At 27.6% G+C, this 24819-nt stretch overlaps 3 protein-coding genes across 4 annotated transcripts in view; 2 read left to right on the top strand and 1 right to left on the bottom strand.

The window, feature by feature from the left end:
- Positions 1-4182: 4182 nt before the first annotated feature.
- Positions 4183-14426, bottom strand: gcl (germ cell-less). Its single transcript, XM_014428303.2, has 9 exons — positions 14034-14426; positions 12291-12414; positions 11852-11948; positions 11625-11776; positions 10251-10381; positions 10011-10177; positions 9391-9589; positions 8735-8947; positions 4183-8617 (listed from the first exon to the last, which is right to left on the bottom strand). The coding sequence occupies exons 1-9, from the start codon at positions 14186-14188 to the stop codon at positions 8422-8424; spliced, it is 1434 nt and encodes a 477-aa protein (XP_014283789.1). The 5' UTR covers positions 14189-14426; the 3' UTR covers positions 4183-8421.
- Positions 14427-14483: 57 nt separating this feature from the next.
- Positions 14484-18868, top strand: LOC106685552 (cytochrome c oxidase assembly protein COX18, mitochondrial). Its single transcript, XM_014428304.2, has 6 exons — positions 14484-14950; positions 15034-15174; positions 15680-15827; positions 15909-16033; positions 16142-16252; positions 18375-18868. Exons 1-6 carry the CDS (start codon positions 14561-14563, stop codon positions 18567-18569), a joined length of 1110 nt encoding a protein of 369 aa, XP_014283790.1. The 5' UTR covers positions 14484-14560; the 3' UTR covers positions 18570-18868.
- Positions 18724-24819, top strand: part of LOC106685554 (uncharacterized) — a 32547-nt gene continuing 26451 nt past the window's right edge. For both annotated transcript variants that reach the window (XM_014428307.3, XM_014428306.3), the window contains exons 1-3: positions 18724-18864; positions 18940-19150; positions 24101-24181. In XM_014428307.3, the coding sequence (XP_014283793.1) occupies positions 18790-18864; positions 18940-19150; positions 24101-24181 (367 nt within the window). In that variant the 5' untranslated portion in view covers positions 18724-18789. The remainder of the gene's footprint in view (positions 18865-18939; positions 19151-24100; positions 24182-24819) is intronic.

The raw sequence follows: 24819 nt of genomic DNA, 5'->3' as shown, positions 1-24819 counted from the left end.
AGTTCAAAAAATTCCTACTTTTCTTTCAACTTTTCTTGATAGGAAACTGTCTATTCAGTATGTTCATACTAGGTCGAGTGTGATAGTTGTACACGTAGCAGCAGTAAAGCTACTGTCATATTAAAACACATGTAAAATGTGACGTTTTTCTGCCATGGTAGAAACGGCTGTAGCGTAAACTATGATATATTTCAATAGCCCTTGTAACATTTACTCTTGACTGTTTAAAATAAACTTGTCAAAATAAAATTAAAAATATTATAAAAATAATTAAAAATTGCTTTTTAGAATATTATTTCAAATTTTTTTTTTACTGAATTTTACTAACTCGACGTCCAAGACAGACCTTGTCATGCAACTGCAATGCCTTAAGTCATATAAAAGAAATTTTTAAGATGAGTAACAATTGGTTGGTTGGGCGAATCGACCAAGACAAAATGATTGATCATTTCGAATAATAATCTACGAACAGAAATAAACAACCCTAAAAGGAGAATTCCATAGGGAAGAGGAACGGATGAAGAAAGATCTACCAAAGGCTGCGGTTCGATGGGCAGTTACATGTAACTTTTTAGAGGAAGGAAGCAAGAAAATATTTACGACGGAAGGAGGGGTAAAGCCACTTCAACTCTTCATAAAATCGGGTGACAAAGGCTTCCCAAGGGACCCCAAAGATGAATGAATTATATATACACAATTAATATAAAATTTAATTTGAAACTTTTATTACTCCTGCAAAAAATTAAAATGTTTTGAAAGTGTTGGAAAGACAAGTTTTCTCTCTTTCTGATTGTAACAATTAGGTACACATTTTCTCAATTTTAAGGTGATGAAAAGTCAATCAAATAAATGTAAAAAATCATAAAATTCAAATTGACCGAGTAGGAACCTCTTTATGCTCTACTGGTATCATAAATCACGGATTTGAGAAATATCTTAACTTAAAGGAAGAAACCAGATTTTGTTTTCGATTTAAGTATACCGAAAAACAAAAACAAAAAAATCAGCCAAAATTATCAAATTAAATTTTCTTTTCGAAGGTATGTATAATTAATTGCGGCTCCCCTAGAGCATATGTCCTTTAACTAATAACTCCCAGCTAATATTTGAAGTTTTATTTAAAACGTAAAATACAAAAATCGAATAAAATAAAAAAAATGTCACAGGCTTTTCTCTGAGAAAATCTCTAAAATCCCGATTATATTTGTCAACGTTTAATTGCTTTGTTTTTAAAATCTTTGTATAATGATTTCCATACAATCTCCTTATTGTTTGTTATTTACTGATATAATAAATAATTAATTTAAACAATAAACCCTTTGGTAATAATTTACAGTTTTCTACATCTACATTCTTATTTGTTTTATCATTTTCTTTTTTAAGCCTTGTTTAATGAACTTTTTGGTTATATTTTCGACACCATTCTCTTCTTTCGCCATTTATTTGTTTATTGTACAGTCAATAATACCTATCTTAAATTAAAAATATCCATAAAAAATAAATGATACCTACTACCATGTATAACTTCCTCCTAAAGGTAAAAAACAAGGTTGCTGGCATGGGAGAGATGGTTTTGCACAGGATGGCCCATTGTGCGAACATAGCCAATGGACAATACATACTAAAAAAGAATTGCACCTAATATATGAGATACCAGTTTTTATCTCAATTGTAAGGAGCCAGATCAGATGGTTGGGTTATGTGGCACATATTCCCTAGGTACCAGTCCCCAAACACCTGCTCAAAGGTCACCTGGTGGAAGACCATGGATGAGATGGAGGAAATCTTGAAGATTATACATGCTCAGAATAGGAGAGAGTGGAAGATTGTAAGAGAGGCATAGGTTCCAGCCGGATAATCAAGAGCCCAGGAGACTTGTGGGTATGAATAGGTGTTTTCGTTGAGAAGAGAGGAACAATGTTCTCCCTAGCACCTGTCTGGTCCTTAAAAAAAAGAATCCTAAAAAACAGTTTTTTACCCATTCTATTCCTCAAACCACTACTGATTATTAGTATTACACTACGATTAAAATTAAATATTGTTTTTAATATGTAGATAGTAGGTAACTCGGGAGGAGGGGCAAGGGTTGGTACTCATAGGAACCACCTTTCCTCTAATAGAACCAATAGTTAGTAACGCCAATGCACATGCTTAAAAATACTAAGAAAAGGTATATAAAACACATAATGTAAATATAAATTATTTTATTGGTAGTTTAAAATATACATTTTAATTCAACTCTAATGAATAAATTAATAAATATGATTTCAAAATAACAAAAATAAAAATTTACATTTATGAACTACAGAAACTTATATAATATATCTTGGTTAGTAGTTGTCCATTATATAATTAGTATTCTATTAGACTCAAAGAATAAATAATTAGTTTCAAATATCAACTAAAAATACAAAGGAAAAATGTTAATCTGAAATTAACTGAACTTGGTAGTAAATTATAAGCTATTTCTTCACAAATAATTCTTTTAAACTATTTAACATATAAGAAAAAAAAACTAAATATAAGTAACTAATATTTGTACAAATTAATTTGTTAAATCCTTAAAAATATATACTCCTTTAGAAACATAGAAGTATAGTGGACAAAGGTAACTAATAAATGTTAATTTTAGTAAGCACCATTGTTAATATATTATTCATGATATAAACTAACTAATATCTAAATAAGGTACAAAAAATAAAAATAGCCTTTTAAAACGGGTTTTTGATATTAGCTCATTTAAGAACAGAATAACAATGTGTTTTACAAGCTAAAATAGAGGCACTTGATAATAACCTGTAATGTTAAGCATAGGCCAGAGCAATTTACAGATATCGATTCAAAATTTTATTTGTATTGCTCCCATCCTTTTCCTTAAAAACTAAAACTTATATTTAAATAAAGCGCATTTTGTAAATCGGTCAGCTTTAAGTACATAATTAACATGACATTAGTAACTTTGTTAATTGTTGTTAATTAAAAAAAAAGTGAACGATAATAAATAAATCTAATGTACATACACAAATTATTACTAATTTGTTTTGGTATGTTTAATAATAACTAAAATTTTAAGTTCGAACTTATCTTCGTATTACTATTAATTTAAGAAATAATTAAAAAATGTATTTGTTTATTTGGTTTAACAACCTTTTGTACTCCAACTAAAACAGGAAGAACCAGAATGAAAAAATAATTTTCCTACTAGAAAACACAGAATAGAAAATTCTGTGATCCATGCACCATTAAAAAAAAAAAATTTCACTATTTATAATTCCATTATTTTTTCTTCTTTTTGAAATGTTTAACATAATTATTTAAAATAATTATTGAATTTAATTTATAACTGTTTGTAAATGTACAATAAACAAACGTTGAAACGAAAAAAATCTTTTTGTATGGACCCTGGATTTTTTAAACATTTCATGTCTTTGTTTCACAAAACGTAATATGAAGTGAAATAATAATACTTGCATCAGATGTTAAAATAAATTAAAAATATGAATCTCGTTTTCACAAGAGTAATTTTGAATAAAGAAATATTTTTATGCAACAAAACCTTGGAAGCATTATATTACAACTAATTTAAGCAGAAAAACCTACAGTCCCTCAAGTAACAATGAAAATATTGCATTTACACTACTGCTCATGGAAGTATGGAGACAACTCATAAACATTTAGTCACATAGTAAATAACTATGATTTTCATAACAAATGTAATATTGAACATTACACTATCTCGTTATACAATATTTTTGTTTTGAAAGGAAACAAGTAAGTCACTTTTATGAATTTTTATTATATGGATTATTTAAGCCAAAAGCAAGAATATAAGCATGTCATAACCCTTTTTAGATCCCGTAACGCTCCTATTAATTTTTTTAATTTATTTAATGATTACATTAAATTAAAGAAACTTCTGAGCTCTCAGTTTATAATCCCTTTAGTTTCCTTATTTAATTTTTACATCTCAATTGTAATTTTCATGTTTTCATCTCTCTATCAAAACTTGTTCAACCATTCTCACTTTATACTAAGAAAGGCTATAACATCAGTTCATAAAATTGCAAAAATGTTTATCATTTGTTTTTCAATAGTGGATTTAAGGGATCACCATCACTTGGGGGTATTAAGAGAAACGACTGATGCAGGGGTTCAGAGTGAAGACTCTGCAGAGTGGCTCTATTTTAGGGTGAAGAACTGCATAAAAATCTAGGACTTTAAGAGAAAAAATATTATAATATAACCAAAGATGCTGTAAAATTTAGGTTAAGATTAGAGGGGAATATATACGGCCACAACAGAGTAGAGATCAATCCATGGAGTTCCTACAGGATGAGCTGGACAGAACAGTAAGACAGGAGCGACCCCGATCCAAAATCATTTTTTTAATTTTTTTCCATACTTCCATGAATGATAGAATACATTTATTTATTGTTAATTTAAAAAAAAATCATAGGAGCAAAATACAATTGTATTAGAGAATAGAAAAAACAAAAAAAAACTCTATCCTGGATTATATAATCAACTACAATATATTTTGATTATATTATTATTTAGGAAATAAACATAACTCAAAATAAAGTTATAAGAAAAATTTATCAAAGTTATCATAAACCATAGGTTATTTTAATAAATTATTTCTGATCACCAATAAGTGTTTCATTTTCACTCAGCCCTTCTATCAACTTCTAGATCATAATTAACTATACATAATAAAATATTTTGGATTCCTTAGTATACATTTTAGATCATAATGTCTTTTTTCGAAGATACGTATTTTACTTTGTAAATAACCTATTATGACATGGAAAATTAAATGCAAGAAAAAAATAAAATAAAACGATTAAGTTATATCATTCTTTAGAAAAATAAATTAAAAACTACACTCGGCACAATTTTCATTTGATCTGAATTGGTGAGAAACATATCACTCTCACTAAGCACGATATAAGTAAGTATAAACAAATCGATTACTTTTGTGGCTATAAAAAAGAATTATCATTTATAATATTAATGGTGATATATATCTATTATTATTATGTTTAGTCCCTTTTCAGCATGACGGTTATGAAAACTATACATATGTTTAAATACAAAATCAATTTTAATTTAAGGACTATATGTATTATTTTAATTAAACTGGGTTTTATAAACTAACAAAGAAATTCTCCACCAAAAGCAAAAGTTAATCTATGTCTAATTTCTATGGTTAAAAAAGATAACCTGACTTCCATAAACAAGGTCTTAACAAGAAAAATCAGCTTAATAACAACTATTACGAGCACTAAAATAAAACCTTAAATAAGTTAAAAGGTAAAGTACATATGTGCAATAAGTTAATAATGTAAAATTATTAGTCTTAACCTTTTGTACTCAAATAATGGAAATTATCATAAGAAATAAGTTTAATGCTAAATTGGACTTATTTATGAATTTTTTTTTTATTGTTTCAAAAATTAATTAAACAGATTTACAAAATAGTTTTACGATTATCAAATATAGTATACGTAAATAAAATTAAGAATATACACAGATATAATTGTGAAAGATGACTAATTCAGTATAGTACAGATGTATGACATGGTGAAGTACATTAATTAAGATAATCTCTCGTAATTATTTTCCTTCAAAATATTATTATTCCAAAAGTAAATGAGCTAAAGCACCATAATTCACTTTACAACGTAAATATTAAAGCTTACAATCTAAATTAAATCTTACACTTTACAACCTAAATATTAAATCTTTTCCACTCACTGTCTCATACTTAGCTATTCAATAAAACCCAAACTTGAAATTATTAAGTAGTGCCCAAGATATAATTGTAAAGATTAGATTATCATGGCTCATTCAATTTGAAAGAAATAATATTTCAAAATAAAGTGTTTAAATAAATTTTATATTTATCTGTGTTGCACTTTGTTGCTTTAATGATCAAGTGCATGATCTTAATTAAGTTTTTTTTTAAATCAATCTTAAACCCTCACATCAATATTATATAATCATTTCCAGGCCATGGTATGAATAGTAACTACAAAGTAATATTTATTATTTTTAATAATAAATAAATAATCATAGTAAAATACTAAAAAAAAAATTATACCACCAGCTATCGACACCAATATATCCATGAAAATGTCAATTTAATTATGATCAATATTAACACCAATATTTCTTTTAATATAAACTATCTAATAAATAATATTATATATTTTAATATGAACATATACATGCTTTTTAAATCCATTACTCAATGCATGCATTTGAGAGATAAAAATAAACATACAGTTGCAAAGAGTAAATGTATTTATATTTAAATATGAAACAGCTCATCAAATATAAGGCCAAAATATCTATTATTATTATATTAACAGAATTGGACTGATTTATTTGTAGACGTTCAACCACAAGAAAACAACTTCAACGCTCTTTACCAGATCTTTCATTAAAACAATTCAGTTTGAAATAAAAAATACTATATTTAAATTTCCGATATATACAATGAATGGCATTATATGAAAACTATTCAAACCAATGTTTATGTTCATACAGACCTCCATATTTCAAATTAATTAAGCATCTAAAATAATTAGATGACAAGAGCAACAAACCTGCCCCTGACGTTTAAACTTTTTAAGTTAATTTTTCAATAGTTTTTTTTTTTTTATTGCAGTTTAGTTTTAAATATAATTCTATTATTATTTTTTTTTCATCACTTATCTTCTGTTATTTATTTTTAAAAATTGCAGAGATAATTAATTGATTATAAATCAGAATACAATTTTTATTTCTCACTATATTTTATACAGCAATAATGTACAGAGAAAAAATTGATTTTAAGTTAATGATTTAGTAATCCTTTATATTGTTTGTAAAGATAAAATAAAAAATATATATATGATTACTTTGAACAATTTTGAAAATCAACAAAATTTATTTTAGATACTAAATATCTAAGCGAAAATAATTTAATTAAGTTGCATTTAAAGAGCGATACGTATAAGCCCACATATATCTTTTTTATATACATTTATAATATAATATTTAATACAAACAGATAGTAATTTGACATATTAACTACACTCAAGAAATTACTTTATTGATACGTCAATAAAGCACCAAATAGTTTATAATTTCTTGAATAAAAAATTGAAGAAAAATGTATAGGTAATAATAAAGTTAATATCATGCAAATTTAGTTAGGTTTTTAACGATTGGATTGATTTATAGGTCAAACGCATTTTGAAAAAAAATATCAAAAACATGAAGTCAACCCTCTGAATAGGTTAATATGAAAAATTAAATAATTCATACAAATAATTAATAATAAAAAAAATCCTAAATATATTAGATAAAATAAACACAGGTCTAGCACACCCTCGGTTCCAAGCTCTCAAATTTCCAGCACCACCCAATAGTATCTCTTCCTTGGACCGGTCTAGTGTGTTGTATTATTTTTCAGTATTTATCTTTATATTTAAAAAAAAAAAAAAGAAAAAAAGAATTAACTTATTAGATTAAAATAATTATTACTTCTCTGTTTTACTAGTTTATAACTGTTTTAGAGGGAAATCCTAAGTTTTAGTTTTTTTTTTTTCTTTGTCAATAATTAAATTATTTTATTGATTTATGACAATATGGTAGTCGGAGGATAGAATGAGTGGACTCTTTTGTGCCACACACTTTTTCTTATTATACCCGTTTCAGGTAAATACTAAAATTCAGTAAATCATACCGACCAAAATGGAAAATTTTATAATTCAAAGTTGCCAATAACAGTCTAATGTCTCATCATGTACAAAAATTTACCAATTATTTTCATTGAAATGTAATTCATAAACAATATATTTATGATCATGGTTAAAAATATTTTTCAGTACCTAAAATTGCTCACTACTAATTTACTCATGGAAGAAGCTCGATTAGTTAGAATTTTCAGTTAACTAAATAACTGAAAAAATTAATTACTCAAAATAAAATTTATATCCTTTTAAGTTCAACTTATTAGTTTTTATTAACTGTAGTAATATTTTAATAAACATTAGGTAAATATTAACACGATAATTATCATCGCTACTAACTGACACAACTAAATAAAAACCTTAAATAATTGGACGTATGATGAAAAAATATTTTTTTATTAATTCCAAGTCAAAATTAGATAATCAACAGTACCGCATTAACTAAAAGCAATTTAAAACCGTATATATATTTTAATTAAATTTATATGATCTTACCGGTCATACTAGACTATAAATAGGCGTTAACGGTTTACAAATATACAAAACATCACAAATCTGATTGAGAGATATACATTTTCCCCTTCTAAAAAAAAATTGAACTCTTACAGGACGTCAGTTATCTTATTTATAATATATATAAATATTTTGTAAAATGTACATTATATATAAAATGCAAAATTTAGGTTAAAGTATCCTGTTTTTCTTTCTGTTTACTTGTCAAAAGAAGATATATTACAATATGCATTGGGTACTCGAAATCTTTTTCTAAACTCAAAACATTTACTTCTTGACCTCGACCCAAAGCTATATTCATGATACCAGTTTTAGAAAGTTTTTTAACTTGTCTCTTCTCATCCAAATTCATTACTTCAACTCTGAAATAAAATAAAATATTGAGGAAATAATTATCATAAATTACATTTCTAGACAGTTTAAATGATGAACAATGTAATTTTGAAGATAAAAAAGATACATTTTGTTATCGCACTTACTTCAAAACAATATGGTGTGGATGATTGTTATTAGTAAATTCAAGTTGAGTCCTGTGCCTCCTCAAGGAAACAACTTTATCGCTTACAGACCACACTAAGTCAACACCAAATGAAAATCCACTCCATCTCCAAGAAAGAGCATCTCCTGAGGAAATTACTCTGCCACACCGATAACAATTTTTCAAAAATTCACTTTCCTCAATACTAGTAGCTCTGAAAATAAAAACAAATTATAGAAATAAACATAGGGGATAATTTAGAATAATACAGCCCATTCCATATATGCTGTCATGCACACTTATACAACTTTCACTTACCTCCAAATTAAGTCCCCAAGTTATGTGAAGATTGGTTGGCTTTTGTTGAAGTTATCACTATTTTTGTGATTTTCGACAAATAATGAGTGAGGGATGTTCTTATTATTATTATAAACTGTATTTAGTTACCCCCCTTGAAAGAAGAATAAAAATGAAATCTAGAGTGACGCTAAAGTAATAGTTTGATTGAACTCAAATTATTCCAGAATATAACTCTACCCATATATACCACTGAATCCTCATTTTACAGAAGACAATTTAGAAAAAACCTCAACCTATATTTGATAAAATCTAGTATTCCTAAAACCTATAGGCATATGAAAAAAAAAATTAATTTACCCTTTGTTTCCACTAAATACATTCAGCATCGCTAACCACTGTTTTCTATAAGCCTTCAGAAACCAAGATTCAGGTATTATTCCATCAGCAGTAACTATAGGAATGTCATAAGCATTAAGGATCAAATTTTCTAATCTTATATTTCGAAAAACATTCAAGTAAGGCAATCCCTTGCTGGTTAAAAGAAAAGGTTGGTCTCCTAAAAAAAAAAAAATACAATTTGGTTATTAAACTTCCAAAGAAAACTAAAGTCATTGACTAACATTAAGGTAAATACTGGAAGATTATTGATTGACCGTGTGTATAGATGAATGGAATATGGTCCGGGTACGGTAAAAAAAAAACTCAAATAGTAAATAATTATACTATTTTATTGAGCCAACGTTTCGCCCCATGTTGCAGGGCTTCATCAGGGCTGTTTTGACGGCAGTCAAAGACAGTGTATGGCACTCTGTCTTTGACTGCCGTCAAAACAGCCGTGATGAAGCCCTGCAATGTGGGGCGAAACGTTGGCTCAATAAAATAGTATAATTATTTACTATTTGAGTTTTTTTTTACCACACCCGGACCATATTCCATTCATTAAGGTAAATAATAAATTTAAATTAAAACTAAGATACCTTTTAATTTCCTAAAGAATTTTTCACACTCAACATTATTGCTGGATAAGTCAGCAGTTGGATTAAGCTGTAGATAAAGCCATTTCCGAAGAAGACAATAAAGGGACATTTCAGTCTGTATCATGCATAGCCCTGGGTTACTGATGATCGAGGACATCAAATCAGTACTTGAAAATAAAAAAAAAAAATGATTTTCTATCAGAGGTGAGTAAAAATTTAAATATTAAAAGATTTACTTACTCAATTTCTTTCAGTCTTTTTAGATTCTTAGTGTAATAATCGATGATATTGATCAAAAACCAGTTGAGTACTTTTTCTTTGACTTTTTGAATACCATAACTACAAGCTGCTTGATAATACTGAACTGCAGTCTGAAATAAAAGGATAGAATAAACAAGATACTAACATAACTTATAAAATATAATGAGAGTAATTTTTAAAAAATATAAATTTTAATGACTGTAAATTATTAACATTACTAAACTTTACACAGAGTGAAGAGGCTTCAATTAAGGATAGGTTTTTGAAATATTGGGTAAATATTGACAATTCTCAAGTTTTAGTGAAACATAATATTTTACCCAATTCAAATACTAAACAATAGTTTAGATATAAATACTTTTTTGTCATCTTCATTTTGAATTAATATCTACATTCATTGATCTAACATTTATTGCCTTGAAAAGTCAAATTTTGTTTTTTAACCGCATATATCATTTTTAGTGTAGATGATCACCTAAGAATATAAGAACAGAAAGTGCCACCATCATGTCAAAAAGATTTTAGGGATGGAAATTGTTCTTTTGAATGGGCATCAAATCTTTTTGCCACAGCACCCTCTTTGGGCTAAAAACATTTCACAGCACCCTTGTTGGGCTAAAAAAAATTTTGTGGGACCCTTAACATGAAAGTATTAACATGTTGCCATGATTACCCTTAAAGCAGTTGATTATGAAGGAAACTAAGAAAAACAGTCCAAAGTAAATACTGGAATGCACTGCATATTTGCTGTTTTAATTTCAATTTTTTCTTTTTTGTGTTTTGGTAATATTTTGATAAAGAGTCGTTCTCTTGTGGTACTCCAAGCATACACTTTGGGAACTGCTAATAAAGAGAGTGATTTAACTCTTGCTTCACAGGTCACATCAGTAAAATTCAGCCACGATTGTAATAAAATCATACATTTATATTTAAAAAAAAAATTAACATAAGTAATACTCCTTATTTGTGCATAAGGTTTAACAACTAAAATATTATAATAGTAGATGTATATCACTATATCAATCTCTTAATGAACAACTACAAATTTATTTACTACCATAAGTAACCAGGCAAACTGTATTGAAGGTTCGTGAGACTATTCAACTATTGATAAAAACAGTGTATTTAAATATTAAATGAGCATTTATTATTTTATATAAATCCTAATAAAATAAAATAAAACATATAATAAGAGTTTCTCCTAATGTTTTTTATAGTGTTTTTACAGGGATGTTTTCATAAATCATTAGGGAATATAACTTCCATCTGAGGAATTTTGTTTTAAAGAGCAATTTTTTATTATTTAGGTCCAGAGTGAGAAAAATAACTAACAGGCAATAATTAATATCTTACCACAGGTGAAACAGATTCATACATTATTTCACAACATTGCTCAATAAGACCGTCCATCTGAAACATTGTAGAAGCAGCTAAAACTCCAACAACCAAACATGGTTCTAACTTTACTTCATCGAGGTAAAAGGAGCCAAAAACGACTGACAAAGCTGTACAAAAAGAAAACAAGTTGTAATAAATAGTGAAAAATTTTGTAACCTAAAGAAGAATAAAAATATAATTGCCTTCTGAAGTAATATTGGGATCTTCGACAACTATGCTGATATAATCCTTATTAGATTCATTCCAGGATCCAGAGAACATACTACTAAAATACTGGCTCTAAATTAAGATTAAAAACATTATTTCAGTAAATTAGAAACTAAATGCATAGACAGAAGCTATGAAAACAAAAGTAAGCCAGAATTAACCCAGAAGAAAATGAAAATTCCAATATTGATGTTTTTGTTCACACGGTGCACCTGATTGGTGTTTGATACCTTTTCAAATCTAATCCCTGAATATTGCAAATATGCAGGTAGATAGAAGCACATTCTATCCAAATAATTCTGTTTTTAGTTTAAATTAAATGAAATTGTGGTTTAGGTTTGCAACTTTGAGGGTTGGCCACATTTGCTCTCATATCCTCATATAATAATACACATAAGAAATTTCAATTATTACCTGCCCCAAATAAACTTTATGTAATTTCCAATCTTTATTTAAAATATTTACAGTAACATCACTGTCTTTACCATCCACAAAAAGAGCCTGATAAATATAGTGAGCAGTTGACAGCAATTTTTTTCTAAAAACAATTAAGAAACATTTAATTAAATCACATACAAAAAATAACAATTTGTTTAAGTTTTTCTTGAAACATCAAAATTCTACTATAATTAGTGTTATTCCATATTCATAAATTCACTCAGTCTCTAATACTTTTAATCTCACTGACACAGCTGAAAGAAAAGTGTTAAGATATCCAATGGCCATGCTTCACCCTCTATAAGAGAGGGAAGGAGTATGATAAGAGGTTTCCGGGAGAACCTAAATATTTTACAAGTATAATTATATTTTTTATTTAGTGTCAGTACAGTGAAAGAACGATTAGCTATAAATTATATTATAGTAATTGATAAATGGTTATTATTAACTGAAGATTAAATGTGAGGAAAATATGTTCAGTGGTAAGGTCAGTGGAGTAATAATAATACCAAATAAATAAAACTGACTTTATTTTTACCAACATTTCAGCCTTGATGAAGGCTGAAATGTGAGCTGAAACGTTGGCACTAGTAAAACAAGTTTTACTTATTTGTATTAATACAATTATAGAATATATATAATTACTCAACTGACAACACCCCAGACCATCTTTTCCTCACATATTTCTTTTGTTTTTTCAATTCAAATTCAATTTAATTTGTATCTAATAGAGTTAAATGCTCCCACCCAACTCTTACTACATTATTGTATACAAAATATATAGATATTATTTCAGTTAGATTGCTTATAAATGAAACATTATGGTAACTACTAAACAAAAAGGAAATCACTATTCACGAAATAATTGAATGAATTCATCAATCTGTGCAACATTCATCAGAAAATGAGCACTATTTTCTTTAAAATAAACTTTTTAAGGCCACAGTATTTACTAAACATCCCATCATTGAAAGCAATACCAACAATAAATAAATTTAATTCTTATTACCTTCATACAATCTGAAATAGATGTTGGCATTGAGTCTCAACTTTTCCCACCGATCATGAACTAACATACGATTGGCTAGAAAATAGCATTACAGAGGTGACAGCATGATTTAATCTAATCTATTTCACAAACATTTCTATATTAAACTTAAATGCTTGTAATTTGGACCTACAAAATTTTTACCTAGGGGTTATTTTATAATTTTTCCTGCCTGACACCCATACGTGCATACAAGAGCAGAAAGGGTGAAGAATGAAATATATATCTATTTTATTTAGGAATGAGGTGAAAAACAAAATAAAAATTAACCAAAACAGACTAAATCGCACTCAACTATGCTGCCTTAACAACTTTAGCATGGCTCTTTTATTTGGAATACTCTGAGAATGTTTTATATAATAAAATATGAAGTATTCTATATATTCATTTAAAAGAAAGTACCTTACTCTTACAATCTTTATCACTTTCATTTAATTTGTATTCATGTAACGAACTTTGAACTAAATATAAATACTATGAAAATAACTTTAAAATAACTGATGTGATTCCTTTCAAACATACATCTGAAAGAAAATTTGACATTTAATTAGTGAAACTTGATTTATAAAAACAAAACTGCATCCTGGTAGGAAATGCACAATCAAGGAAAGCAAAGAAAAATTGACTTCCTAAATCAAAGTTGAACGATAATTATAACTATATAAACTCACGTTTTAGGTTGATGAAGTGATTCCAATAACTCTGCCTCTTCTTTGGAATCGAACTCCAACATTCGTTTTCCCTTCCTTCTGGAATAGACATCTGATATAGTCCTTGCAAGAGAATCGGGACAGTAGTCCACAAATGAACCGATTGTATTGCCCATGATTGTATTTCACATTTTTATACAACACAGCATAATCAAATATTCAGAATGTTCCCAAATGATAGGCCAGAAAACTTTCTCTTTCGGACAAGGAAGCTCATGTTGTGATTTCCCTTTCAAACAGACTTATCGTACTCTTACATAGGACATTGTTATGACACATCGCTATAACTAATTAGAAATTAATTAGAACACTAAAATTATCATTTCCTGACTCCAACTAGATGCAACGTAAACACGTAAATTAAGACTGTAAACAAATATCAGCTGATCTAAGTGCTGAGGAAGTTTATTCAATGGCTACAAATAATGACACGAGGGAGGTGATAGCGTGGTTTGTTAGTAATCATAGAAGGATTTTGATACAATAAAATGTTTTCTACAAAAATATTTACTCATTATAAATTATTTAGAAGTGTCAAATTTCAGTATCGTACTTTGGCTTGTTATACTAAGCCCCTTGTCAAAAGTGATTTACATGTAAATTACAATTATGATTCATGTAGACATTACCATCTTCATCCAACAAAATTACTGTTTAGATATGGTGATCAGTCCGGAAAGAGAAATATATCAACGGATCAGTTAGTAGCAATGCAAAAAAATATATTTACTTATCTTTCAGAATGTAGTGGTACTAACTATCTCAAACAACTTGTAGTTTCTGTCCATGATACAACAGGACTCCCATGGTGGGGTACTGTAATTTTTACAACTATTATGTTGAGGGCTTTAATTACTCTACCATTAGCTGCATACCAAGTAGGTAGTTTTTGAGTGAGTTAATTTTTATGTTTATTTATTAAATGAGTCTAAATTATATTTCATATAGAATTTTTCACCAGGCTAGTATCGTTGCTAAAATAGAGAATATTTCAGTACTTGAAATGCCTGATGTCGCCAAAGAACTTCAAAGGGAGACCACTTTGAAAGCCAGACAACTTAAATGGACAGCTCCTAAAGCTAATATGTACTACAAAAGAAATGTAACTACATATTTTTTAAATATTATTATCTGATTACATTGTATTTATTGTTGTGTTTTTTTTGGATCAGCATTAATAAAATTAATGCTATTTAATTTAATTGTTAAGTAAAACATTTTTTGATTTATATATTGTTATATCGTTTGAAAGAGTTTTATAATTTCCTGTGCATAAAAGATTGTAAAAAAGTACTAAAGGAAATAAATTCATAAGTGGTATTTTATGTTGCATCGTCAGTTACAAATAAGCTCTTCATAAAATATTTTAAGTTATTAAAAAAAGTAATGTATTGGTGATTGGTCTCTTTTGTACCAAATAATTCAATTTTGAAATGGCTAATCATTAATCATTGAAATTTTTCTCCATTTACTAATTGACTTAATAATGATTATCTTTTGTATTCCTTCTTTTTTATCAATATCTCTGCCAAAATCGATGTATTAGTGATACAACTGGATAGATCATTATTAGCTAATATGTTTGAAATCATTTTTTTAATTTTTAGTTAAAGAAACAGTTTAATGAACTAATTGTTCGGGATAATTGTCATCCATTTAAATCAGTAATTACTGTTTGGTTCCAATTACCAACTTGGATATTCCTCTCTGCAGCATTGAGAAATTTGGTCTATATGTTACCTGAAAGAAATACTGGTATTTTATTTAATTGCTTACAAATATATTTTGTCTAAATTTATTTATAAATTATTTTTTTTTTATTTTTTATTTTTATAGCTGCCGAAATAATATTTCTGCAGCTTTCAGTTGGTGGTTTTCTTTGGATTCCCAATTTGACTCAACCTGATGGATTATTAATATGTCCTCTTATTTTAGGATTCTCAAATTTAGCTATCATTGAGGTGAACTATAACTTTTAATTGCTATTTTTTTTTTTTTTTTTTTTTTTTTTATTCCTTGAAAAGTATCTGTTAATTTAAAATTAATTTTTTATACATCTATATTTACAGATACAAACTATGATGAGATTACGAGAACCAACTAAACTCCAGCGATATGCTACAAATTTTTTCAGGGGTTTTAGTGTTTTATTAGTACCTATATCAGCTACTGTTCCATCGGTAAGTATTTATGATTAATTGAAACTATTATAATTTGCTTTTATGACAGACTTACATGATTTAGGCCCCATATTTAATTACTTTACTTTGAGGCTTCAATGGCAAAGCCTGTTTCAGCAGCCACCGTGTTATAAAGGGGGAAAAAGAGAGTTGTACCACTACAATTCATGAACGGTTTTGGGTTCAATATTCGATGCAAGGAAATAATTTAGTCTGAATTACCCCTACTGCCAGGTTTATTTCTCAATTCAATAAAAAGCCAATACCCACTTAATAGTGGTTAGATGTGTCTCATGAGAATTACTTGACACCAGAGTCAATTTACTACTGATATAACAAAATAAAGAATAATTTTCCACAGCCAGAAACGAATCCAGGTCTGGAATTAAGGTGTTCAGTACCTTACAAATTGATCTCCTCTATTCCACACCACTATTTTTCTTTATCGAAAATAATATAAATTAATTTTGTTTATTGTTTTTATGTTAATGTAGTGTATTCTTGAATTTTTTTTTACAGATAAAGGACAATTGAAATATTAAAAAGAATAGAAATTTGAATATTGAATTAGTAAAAGTTATAAATAATAAATAAATTGAATTAAAATAAATGTTTGCAATTTTTACTTTTTAAGAGTGACTTAATCCATGACCTTTTATTCATGAATGTTATTCTTATTCTGTAATGAATTTGGTTGTATTGTCACTTTATTTTCCTTTTTATTTATTATATTTAAAATTTTAAAAAAAGAATTTTTATATCAAGACATTTTTAATTTATGGTATTAAGATATTTTCAAATATTTATCAGAATTTTTCTGTTCATAATTTTCTACCAATTTATTTTATATTTCATAGAGAAAAACAGTGAAAATGCACTTTATTTTTGAGAGAAGTGAACATTATTTGTAAATACTATAATAACATTTTTTCTCAAATATTTTAAAATTTGTATTAACCTATTTTAAAAGTTATTAGGCCTGCCTTGTATGAAAGAACAATAAAAATCAAAATAATAATAAATAAAATACCATTAGTATTTGTGTGTTTTATTAACATCTTGGATTATTTTCTTTTAAAACCCTTAGGATTCTGTTATTAGAGTCAATAATCGTTAAATATTTTAATCTGGATTATCTCTCTAGGAAGTCTGGTGAGTCAATTCTTTTAAAATTTTTTGAGGTTTATTTAATTCCATCATTTTCAATAAATTATTATTTATTTACTCATTAACGATTGTACAACATTTCGGGACCACTGTCCCATATTCATGCACTATAAAAACCTATAACAATAATAAAAACTATATAACACCAATCTTCTACTTTATATATTTTATTTTATACAATAAAAGTCACCTCATGATTTCATATGGGTTAAATATTTTGAAATAAATACAATATTAATTTTATTTTTAGCCATATTCAATATTATAGTTAATTTAGTTATTAATTTTAATTTGATATTGTTAATTAATTAATTTACAATATTAAAGTTAATTCAGTTAATCCAATATACACCTCCAAAAAACATTACAAATTTTTTAATAATACCTAGATTTGAATTTAGTGGAAATGTAATAAAAAAGGAAAAAGGCTGTATATAAGTCCTACTAGGAGATTCACTTAATCAATAAATTGCATAAATTAGTTTTGAAAATATGGATCTATCATTTAATACTAAAGAATTCTTACTTTTTCATTATCAGGCATGAAGGTGAAATTTCAATTATAAATACTCTTTCTGTAATAAACTAAGAACAAGAATATTCATAATTTTATTATTGAATGTTACTAATTAAAAATTATTTCTTTGTATTAAAATCTTCCCGATACAAAATCTATCAGAATATTTAAATGATAATAATTAATATGAAATTAGATGCTTTATTTAATTTAGTTTTAAATTTTCAATTATATATTTTTTTGTCATTTACCACTTTTAGTTTTGGCATATATTAGAGAAATTTAAATATTATTTACCTAAATCATGAGATAGTTGATTAAAAAAATACATAAATTGTTACAAATTTTATGTTTATGATAAATTTGCTTTATCAATACACATTACATCTACCTTTATATATTTAAATTAATATCGGTTCTTTAATTAATTTATTTCAGGTATTATGCTTGTATTGGACAACATCCAGTGTCATTGGATTATGCCAAAACTTATTTCTAATGTCGAACCGAGTGAGAAAAGCATTGAGGATACCTGAAACTCCATCAACACACGACTATCCTTACCAACAACTAGTTTTTGAAATTAAAGAAAAGAATAGAAGAATATTTAGTTTTATTACACGAAAAAAATAGTTAATATGTTTTATAAAAATTGTATTTATTTATTTTGTGTAAATAAATGTATATAATGGCAAAATATCTGTTAAATAACTCTGTGAGCTGACCTTTAACCTATTGAGATAAGGATACAGAGAACGACCCCTGTTAGTCACTATCTAAACGATATCCTTTCTTCATCTCTGTATGGTCTCCCTTCAGTAGTGATTCTAAGGGGCTCTGATAAGCGAACAACATGTTCGGGAAACGCGTCTCTTTGAGTTTTGTTACACTTTTTTATTTTATTTTCGAATGTACTTCTTTGCAAACTGTGAGTAGTATTTTTGTTTTATGATGTGATTTATAATCATTAAATGTATAAAAAATGTCGAATTTCTTAATATAGCTGAACACAGAAAGCAATGGGTGGTATGGTTGGGGGTGCCCCCCTCACGCTACTGGACAATTTCCTTATTTAGGCGACTGTAAGAGATTTTATAATTGTTATAATGGACGTGGTCAGCTTTCTATTTGTGCACCTGGAACATTATTTAATCCCAGTACCTTAGAATGTGACTTTCCCAGTAAAGTTACTTGTCTTAAGAATGAAGAAAAAAGTAAGTAAACAAAGATTTATTTCTTTTTTTTTTTTTAATTTTGAATTAAAAATGTTATTGTCTTTAACTATATAAGTTTCTGATTGTCAATATAAATTAATATTTCAACTCACCTCACTTTATCTCTTAGGTCCAAGACATCACCGGTTAATCCACGTATAAAAGAAAAAACAGCGTGTATAAAAGAAAAACTTCCAATGTTATATAAAAATTAAAATCATCTATATTTATATTTAAAAATTTATCAAACCAATCTAAAATAATGAAAAAAAACAAACATTAGAAATACAATTTAATTTTAGTGTTCAAACAATCTTTAACTTTATAATAGTTGTTAAAAATTTAGTAATTACTGACAATAGTAAAATATTGTTTTATTTTACCAAGCTTAGTGTTTTCTCAGTTCTTCATTTATCTTATTACTCCTGTTGATAAAATATAAACTGATCCACAGATCTGGTTGAGCCGGATTCTAAATAATATCTGATACAGATTCTTAACAAGACATTAGATGCATTGATGTTAGATTTTTTGTCATTCTTATTCCTTAACAAAAGAAAATGAAACTTTGTTTGTTAATTACATAAACTGTTTTGCGCTCTGACCATCTATTCTAGCTGATTAATGTTTTTAAAATTTTTAGCTGGTAAATGCAAATAGAAAACTATAAAATGAGGCAGGCTCTTATCTGCTTGTTGAAATTTTTCCAAATCGCTATTTTTTTCTTTAGGAATAAAATGTATGAACGCTGAAGATACATTGTGTATAGAATCTGAAATTGATCACAAATGTCAGTTTAGATCATTTCTGCCATCCAAACCGCACTTACTTTTATTTTATTTTCTTACTGAAATATATAAATAGTTTATTTGTTATATTTGTTAGAATAATAAATCTTTTATTTTTATTATTAGAAATATTTAAAAATTCAGCCTTTGGTTATTTCATTTAATTTCAAAAAGCATTATATAATAGAAATCTAAGTGTGAGTTATGTTTAACGTTAACGGTTTCATGAAAGCATTGTTATCTAGTCACACCAATCTTTTTCTTTAATTTTACTTCTCATTTAGTTAGTTAGTTTTATTATGGTAAACTTTAAAAACCATTTTTTTTTTTTAAGTTTAACTCTATTGTTCCTTAAAGCAATAATGAGAATTTGAAGGAAATGGTCAGGGTTGCGGTCAAGAAGGAAGAAAAAATAGTAATCAATATTTATTTATTTTGTGAAGACCTATTTACTATTAACTGATGGAGACCCACAGTGTTGGTCAAAATGTTGGCTGATAATAAATATATATATCTACAAAATAATGAGAATTATTTAATGTTTGACAAAAAAAAATGTTTTCAAGTGGACAAAACTGAGTCTGTATATATTTCAAGTTTGTGCCTGATTAAATATAATAAAAGTCAAAAGGGTAGGGAAAGAAAATTACCATTAGATATCGTTTTAAAAATCCAAAATGTTATATATTTTACCTGTACCTGCCAGTAGTACTTCCGAGCATTGTGGGACCCTCCTTGTTTATGATGGAGGCTGCAGAAAGGTTTTAGAGGTTCCCTTCTCCAAGAGGAAGGGGAAATCTGAGGTCCCCTATAACTATAAATTGTCTATAATTTAATGTCATTTATTTAATTTTTCACATGTGTGATGTCACAGGGTGCTCACTCAATTCGCCTGTTCCCCTGTATCTGCTTCCTCAGTAGTCTGTTGACTTAATTATTATTCATTTTAATTTGATAAATGCATATATTTCAAAAATATCCATCAGATCTTCTAAACGAATTTTGATAATCATAGTTTAAAAGTTTTTGATTAATTTCCCTTCACAAAGGGGAAAAATTATAGAAATAAATAAATTTTAAGTAATGTGGAAAAAATAAAAACAAATATAAACGTAGTAGTAAAATTATAGGCTACTATCGAGTTCAAAGGGAACATGGATCATTCTCAAATAAACTCATTTTCAAGATATGAAAAATTAAAGTTGATGGAAAATTCATGATCTAAATGAAGCATTGAAAAAAAGTCGTTTGGGTTATTTTGAAATGAATGGTGACTTGGCTGTCTTGTGGTTTATAGAACATTTTTATTTTTTTCATATTCCTCAATTAGTGCTTAATACTCCTCAAATCAATTAGAGTATATTTTGATATGTTGTAAAGGACAAAATTAAAAGTTGTAACAAATGATTGAAACTAAAAAGTTTGAAAACTGTGTGTGTGAAAAAAGTTCCTGGAAATTACTTTCAAAAGAGCATTATGAACATTTTCAGTAAATGTTTTAGATTAAAAAGTACAAATAAAAAAATAAGTTTAGATTCTCAACTTCAATATTGCTTACAAAAAATATGTAATAAGGCTCAATTATTTTTGGAAAGCTTAGTTTTTGGATATCAGATAAAAAGTGTTCATTGAGAACCTTCTAGACCTTATTCTTTTTATATTAGAGCAAATTAGTCTATATTTGTTATGCTTTTATATTGTAAAACTTTGAACCCTGAAAATATTATTTCCATAATAGTCCCAAGTATCATACCATTAATTTCATTCATATCTCATTCTTTTTCTTATCAACGTCAATACAATGTTTGATTTTCCTGGGAAAGTTAACCAGGGTTCACATCCCACAACATTCCCTAACCACCGTTTTTATGTCCCCCAAGTTTTGCATAAATTTGTAGGCTCATGTTGAAGTTATTGCTATTTTTGTGATTTTCGAGAAAAAAAATCAAGGAACCAGGTTAGGCAAAAATTATGAGCAAAACATTTTTGGTTTTCTGTTGCTATTAAAATTTGTATTTTAGCGTTTCTCGAGTTGGAAATAACAAATATATATTTTGTAGGAAGATAGTCCGGGTGACGGTCAATAAACGTATCAAAATAGGAAAAGAAAACTATTGAAAAATCGATTCTATGAAGTGGCACATAATCGAAAAAGTTGTTGTCACATCCTAGGCATATACCTAAACCCATCTTAAATACATAACTTCAGTTTTTCAATTTCGTAATTTTGTTAGGCTGATACATACACAGAACATTTGCGAGACTTTATTTGGAGTCAGGCGACCTCATAACGTATATTTCCTATTTTTTTCTTACGCCGAATCAGGTAGAATAATTTTTCATTTCCCTCCCTCCTGGCAGCTTTATAGAGTTATGACTTCTTCACCATTCGTTGGCGTTGGCGTCAAAAAATTTGTATTTTCTATGGGGTGGATTTGATTCCATTCTGTGTTGATGGGTTTGGAGATAGTCGTGTCCAGTAAGTAATCTTATATATTCCCTATGTTGATAAGTGGAAGTAAAAAGGAATTGATACTCATCGGATGTGGTTATAAACTCAAATCCCTAAAATCGCCCTGAACAGAATATCTTAAAGGGATCTAAAGAGAAAGCTAGAAACAGAAGTTCACGCGTTTTTGTTTGAAAATTACGTTTCAGTCAGAATTTAAATCCTTCATCGGGGCTTCTTGGACGAGACCATAAATCCAAGACAACATTGGTCAATACTTGGATTCCATGCGTTTCTTCCTGGTTTAAAAAATATATATGCTGAATTGAATGAAAATGTTTCATTACCACTACAAAATGAGGTTTTTAGTAAGACAATAATATTTTTACCTTAAAATGTTTTAATTTGGTAGATCTAGTTTATGAAAACACAAATTATTAAAATTAAATAGGACTGATTTTTTCGTAATTTCACTTAATGGCAAGACTTAAAAAAATGGAAGAAAGGAAATGATTTTGATTTTTTCTAACAACTTTGGCATTACCAGACCATTCTTAGAACATTAAAATTATTGGTTATTTTTTTAAAAATTTGATTGCAAAAAATGTTCTATGATCTAAAAACTACCCACTACCAGCATGAATAGTAAAAGTAATTAATAATATTAATTTAAACAGATTTAAAAACAAATCAGAACCACTTTTTAAATCCACATTCTATATATTTATAAAAAAAATTGTAAATATTTATTTAAATAATATTGCGGTTCATTAGCCATTTTAAAAATATCTATTTAACAAGTTTTCACTATAATCTCTAAAGCATAATATTCTCCATACAATCTAAGCCAAATTATTGGTTAGAAAAATAAGTAGTTAGCTGGAAAAAGTATTTGTATAAATAAAATGAAGGTGGTTTGTTCATAATCACGCTCAACTGCCAGGTTTTTCCCCAATTAAGAGTAACCACTTGATAGAGAGGATGGGTGTGCCTCTGTGCTTCTTTAGGGATATATAAAACAAGATACAAACATGTAATATGTGTCAAGAAAATTAGAATACATATATAAAGAAAGTAAGAAATTACACAAAAAATAAATTTAAAAAAGAGACAACTTAAGTTAAGCAAATATAAATAAGAAATTATACATAAAAAGATACAACTTAAGTAAAGGATGTATGAATGAAAGTAAATTTATATTTCCTTAACTTAAGCTGTCTCTTTTTTATTTATTTTTTTTTTATATGTATTAAATAGTTTTTTACTATATTATATCTTTACGGACCACCATCCGGACAATTTTCCTACAATTTACTGTAATTGTTTGAAATTTTTACTTTACCTGCGTCAATATCCAACCATTTGTGTAAGATTTATCCAAAAAAGCGAAAACAAATTCCAAATTTTGTCCAATCCTTTCATACCAACATACGAACTTAGCTACTTATCATTTATGTTTACGTAAATGATACACTATCAGAGCTGCTTACTGACTCATATTATGTTGTTTGTGCAAGATATGTGGGTGTCATAGTGTTCATATTTTTGATTGTGTATCAAACTAGATATTTTGAGCTATGGTGTTGAATGATTTAAATTTATTAAGAATAATAGAATTTAATAGTGATCCAAAGATTTTTTGGGAAAAATGGTAAACATTTTATTTATTTGATTAGTTATCTTTTAAATCCAATTTATTTATTTTGTTTTTAGTTCCTGATCGTAAACCTGGAATTGTAAAAGACCAGTACTCACCTCACAATCACCATCATCATACCCAGGCTTACACTAAAGGTAATATTATTTCCTCGTTTATTAAAAAAAAAGTTCCAGTTGCAGGAAAGAAAACACAACGTGGCTAGAGATAAGAGGATGAAAGAGGAAACTTGTTCTTCGGTGTCCTTGCTCGATATTGAAATTCGATTTTCTTACGACTCAAAGAGACCTGGCATCCAACCCTTAATCTATTTGTTTTGACCTTATGTCTTGTTGGGATTGGTTGTGAAATAAATTAATAATCATAAAGTTTTTATTTTAATTACAATTAACATCACTTATTTTGGTTTTGGATTCCGCCACCAGTCAAGGTATGGTTCAGATGAGAAGATAACCTTTGGAATTTTGATACTTACGACCAGTTAAATTCTTTTTGATGGCCTTCACCGATGGTAGTCCTCGCCTATAATAGAAGAGACTTGAATAATAATATTAGCACTCTTATTCCAAAATAAGGAAGTATTAATATAAAGAAAAAACCCGACACAACAAAGGGTATGGGAATCGGCAAGACGCCTCAGGGAGGAAATGAGAATAAGAATAACGGACAAACACTTCAACGGGTTTTAAGTTCCAACTATCTGGGTATTCGTTTGGATGATAAAGGTATCATCGCTGATGAAATTAAAGAAAACTTAGGTTTGGTTCGAAAAATA

Source organism: Halyomorpha halys, unplaced genomic scaffold (assembly GCF_000696795.3).
Source record: "Halyomorpha halys isolate HHAL.00 unplaced genomic scaffold, Hhal_1.1 Scaffold710.1, whole genome shotgun sequence".
Lineage (NCBI taxonomy): Eukaryota > Metazoa > Arthropoda > Insecta > Hemiptera > Pentatomidae > Halyomorpha > Halyomorpha halys.
This window is presented reverse-complemented; position numbering and strand designations above follow the sequence as displayed.

What these genes read in the sequence shown, in the direction of transcription:
- gcl (XM_014428303.2), bottom strand. Translation starts at nt 14,188, where the DNA reads ATGGGCAATACAATCGGTTCATTTGTGGACTACTGTCCCGATTCTCTT. An exon ending in ATAAAGTTTATTTGGGGCAG is followed by an intron (nt 11,949 to 12,290) that starts GTAATAATTGAA and finishes ATCTTAATTTAG; the next exon opens with AGCCAGTATTTTAGTAGTAT. An exon ending in CCACACCATATTGTTTTGAA is followed by an intron (nt 8,618 to 8,734) that starts GTAAGTGCGATA and finishes ATTTTATTTCAG; the next exon opens with AGTTGAAGTAATGAATTTGG.
- LOC106685552 (XM_014428304.2), top strand. Translation starts at nt 14,561, where the DNA reads ATGTTTTCTACAAAAATATTTACTCATTATAAATTATTTAGAAGTGTC. An exon ending in ATATGTACTACAAAAGAAAT is followed by an intron (nt 15,175 to 15,679) that starts GTAACTACATAT and finishes TTTAATTTTTAG; the next exon opens with TTAAAGAAACAGTTTAATGA. An exon ending in TATCAGCTACTGTTCCATCG is followed by an intron (nt 16,253 to 18,374) that starts GTAAGTATTTAT and finishes AATTTATTTCAG; the next exon opens with GTATTATGCTTGTATTGGAC.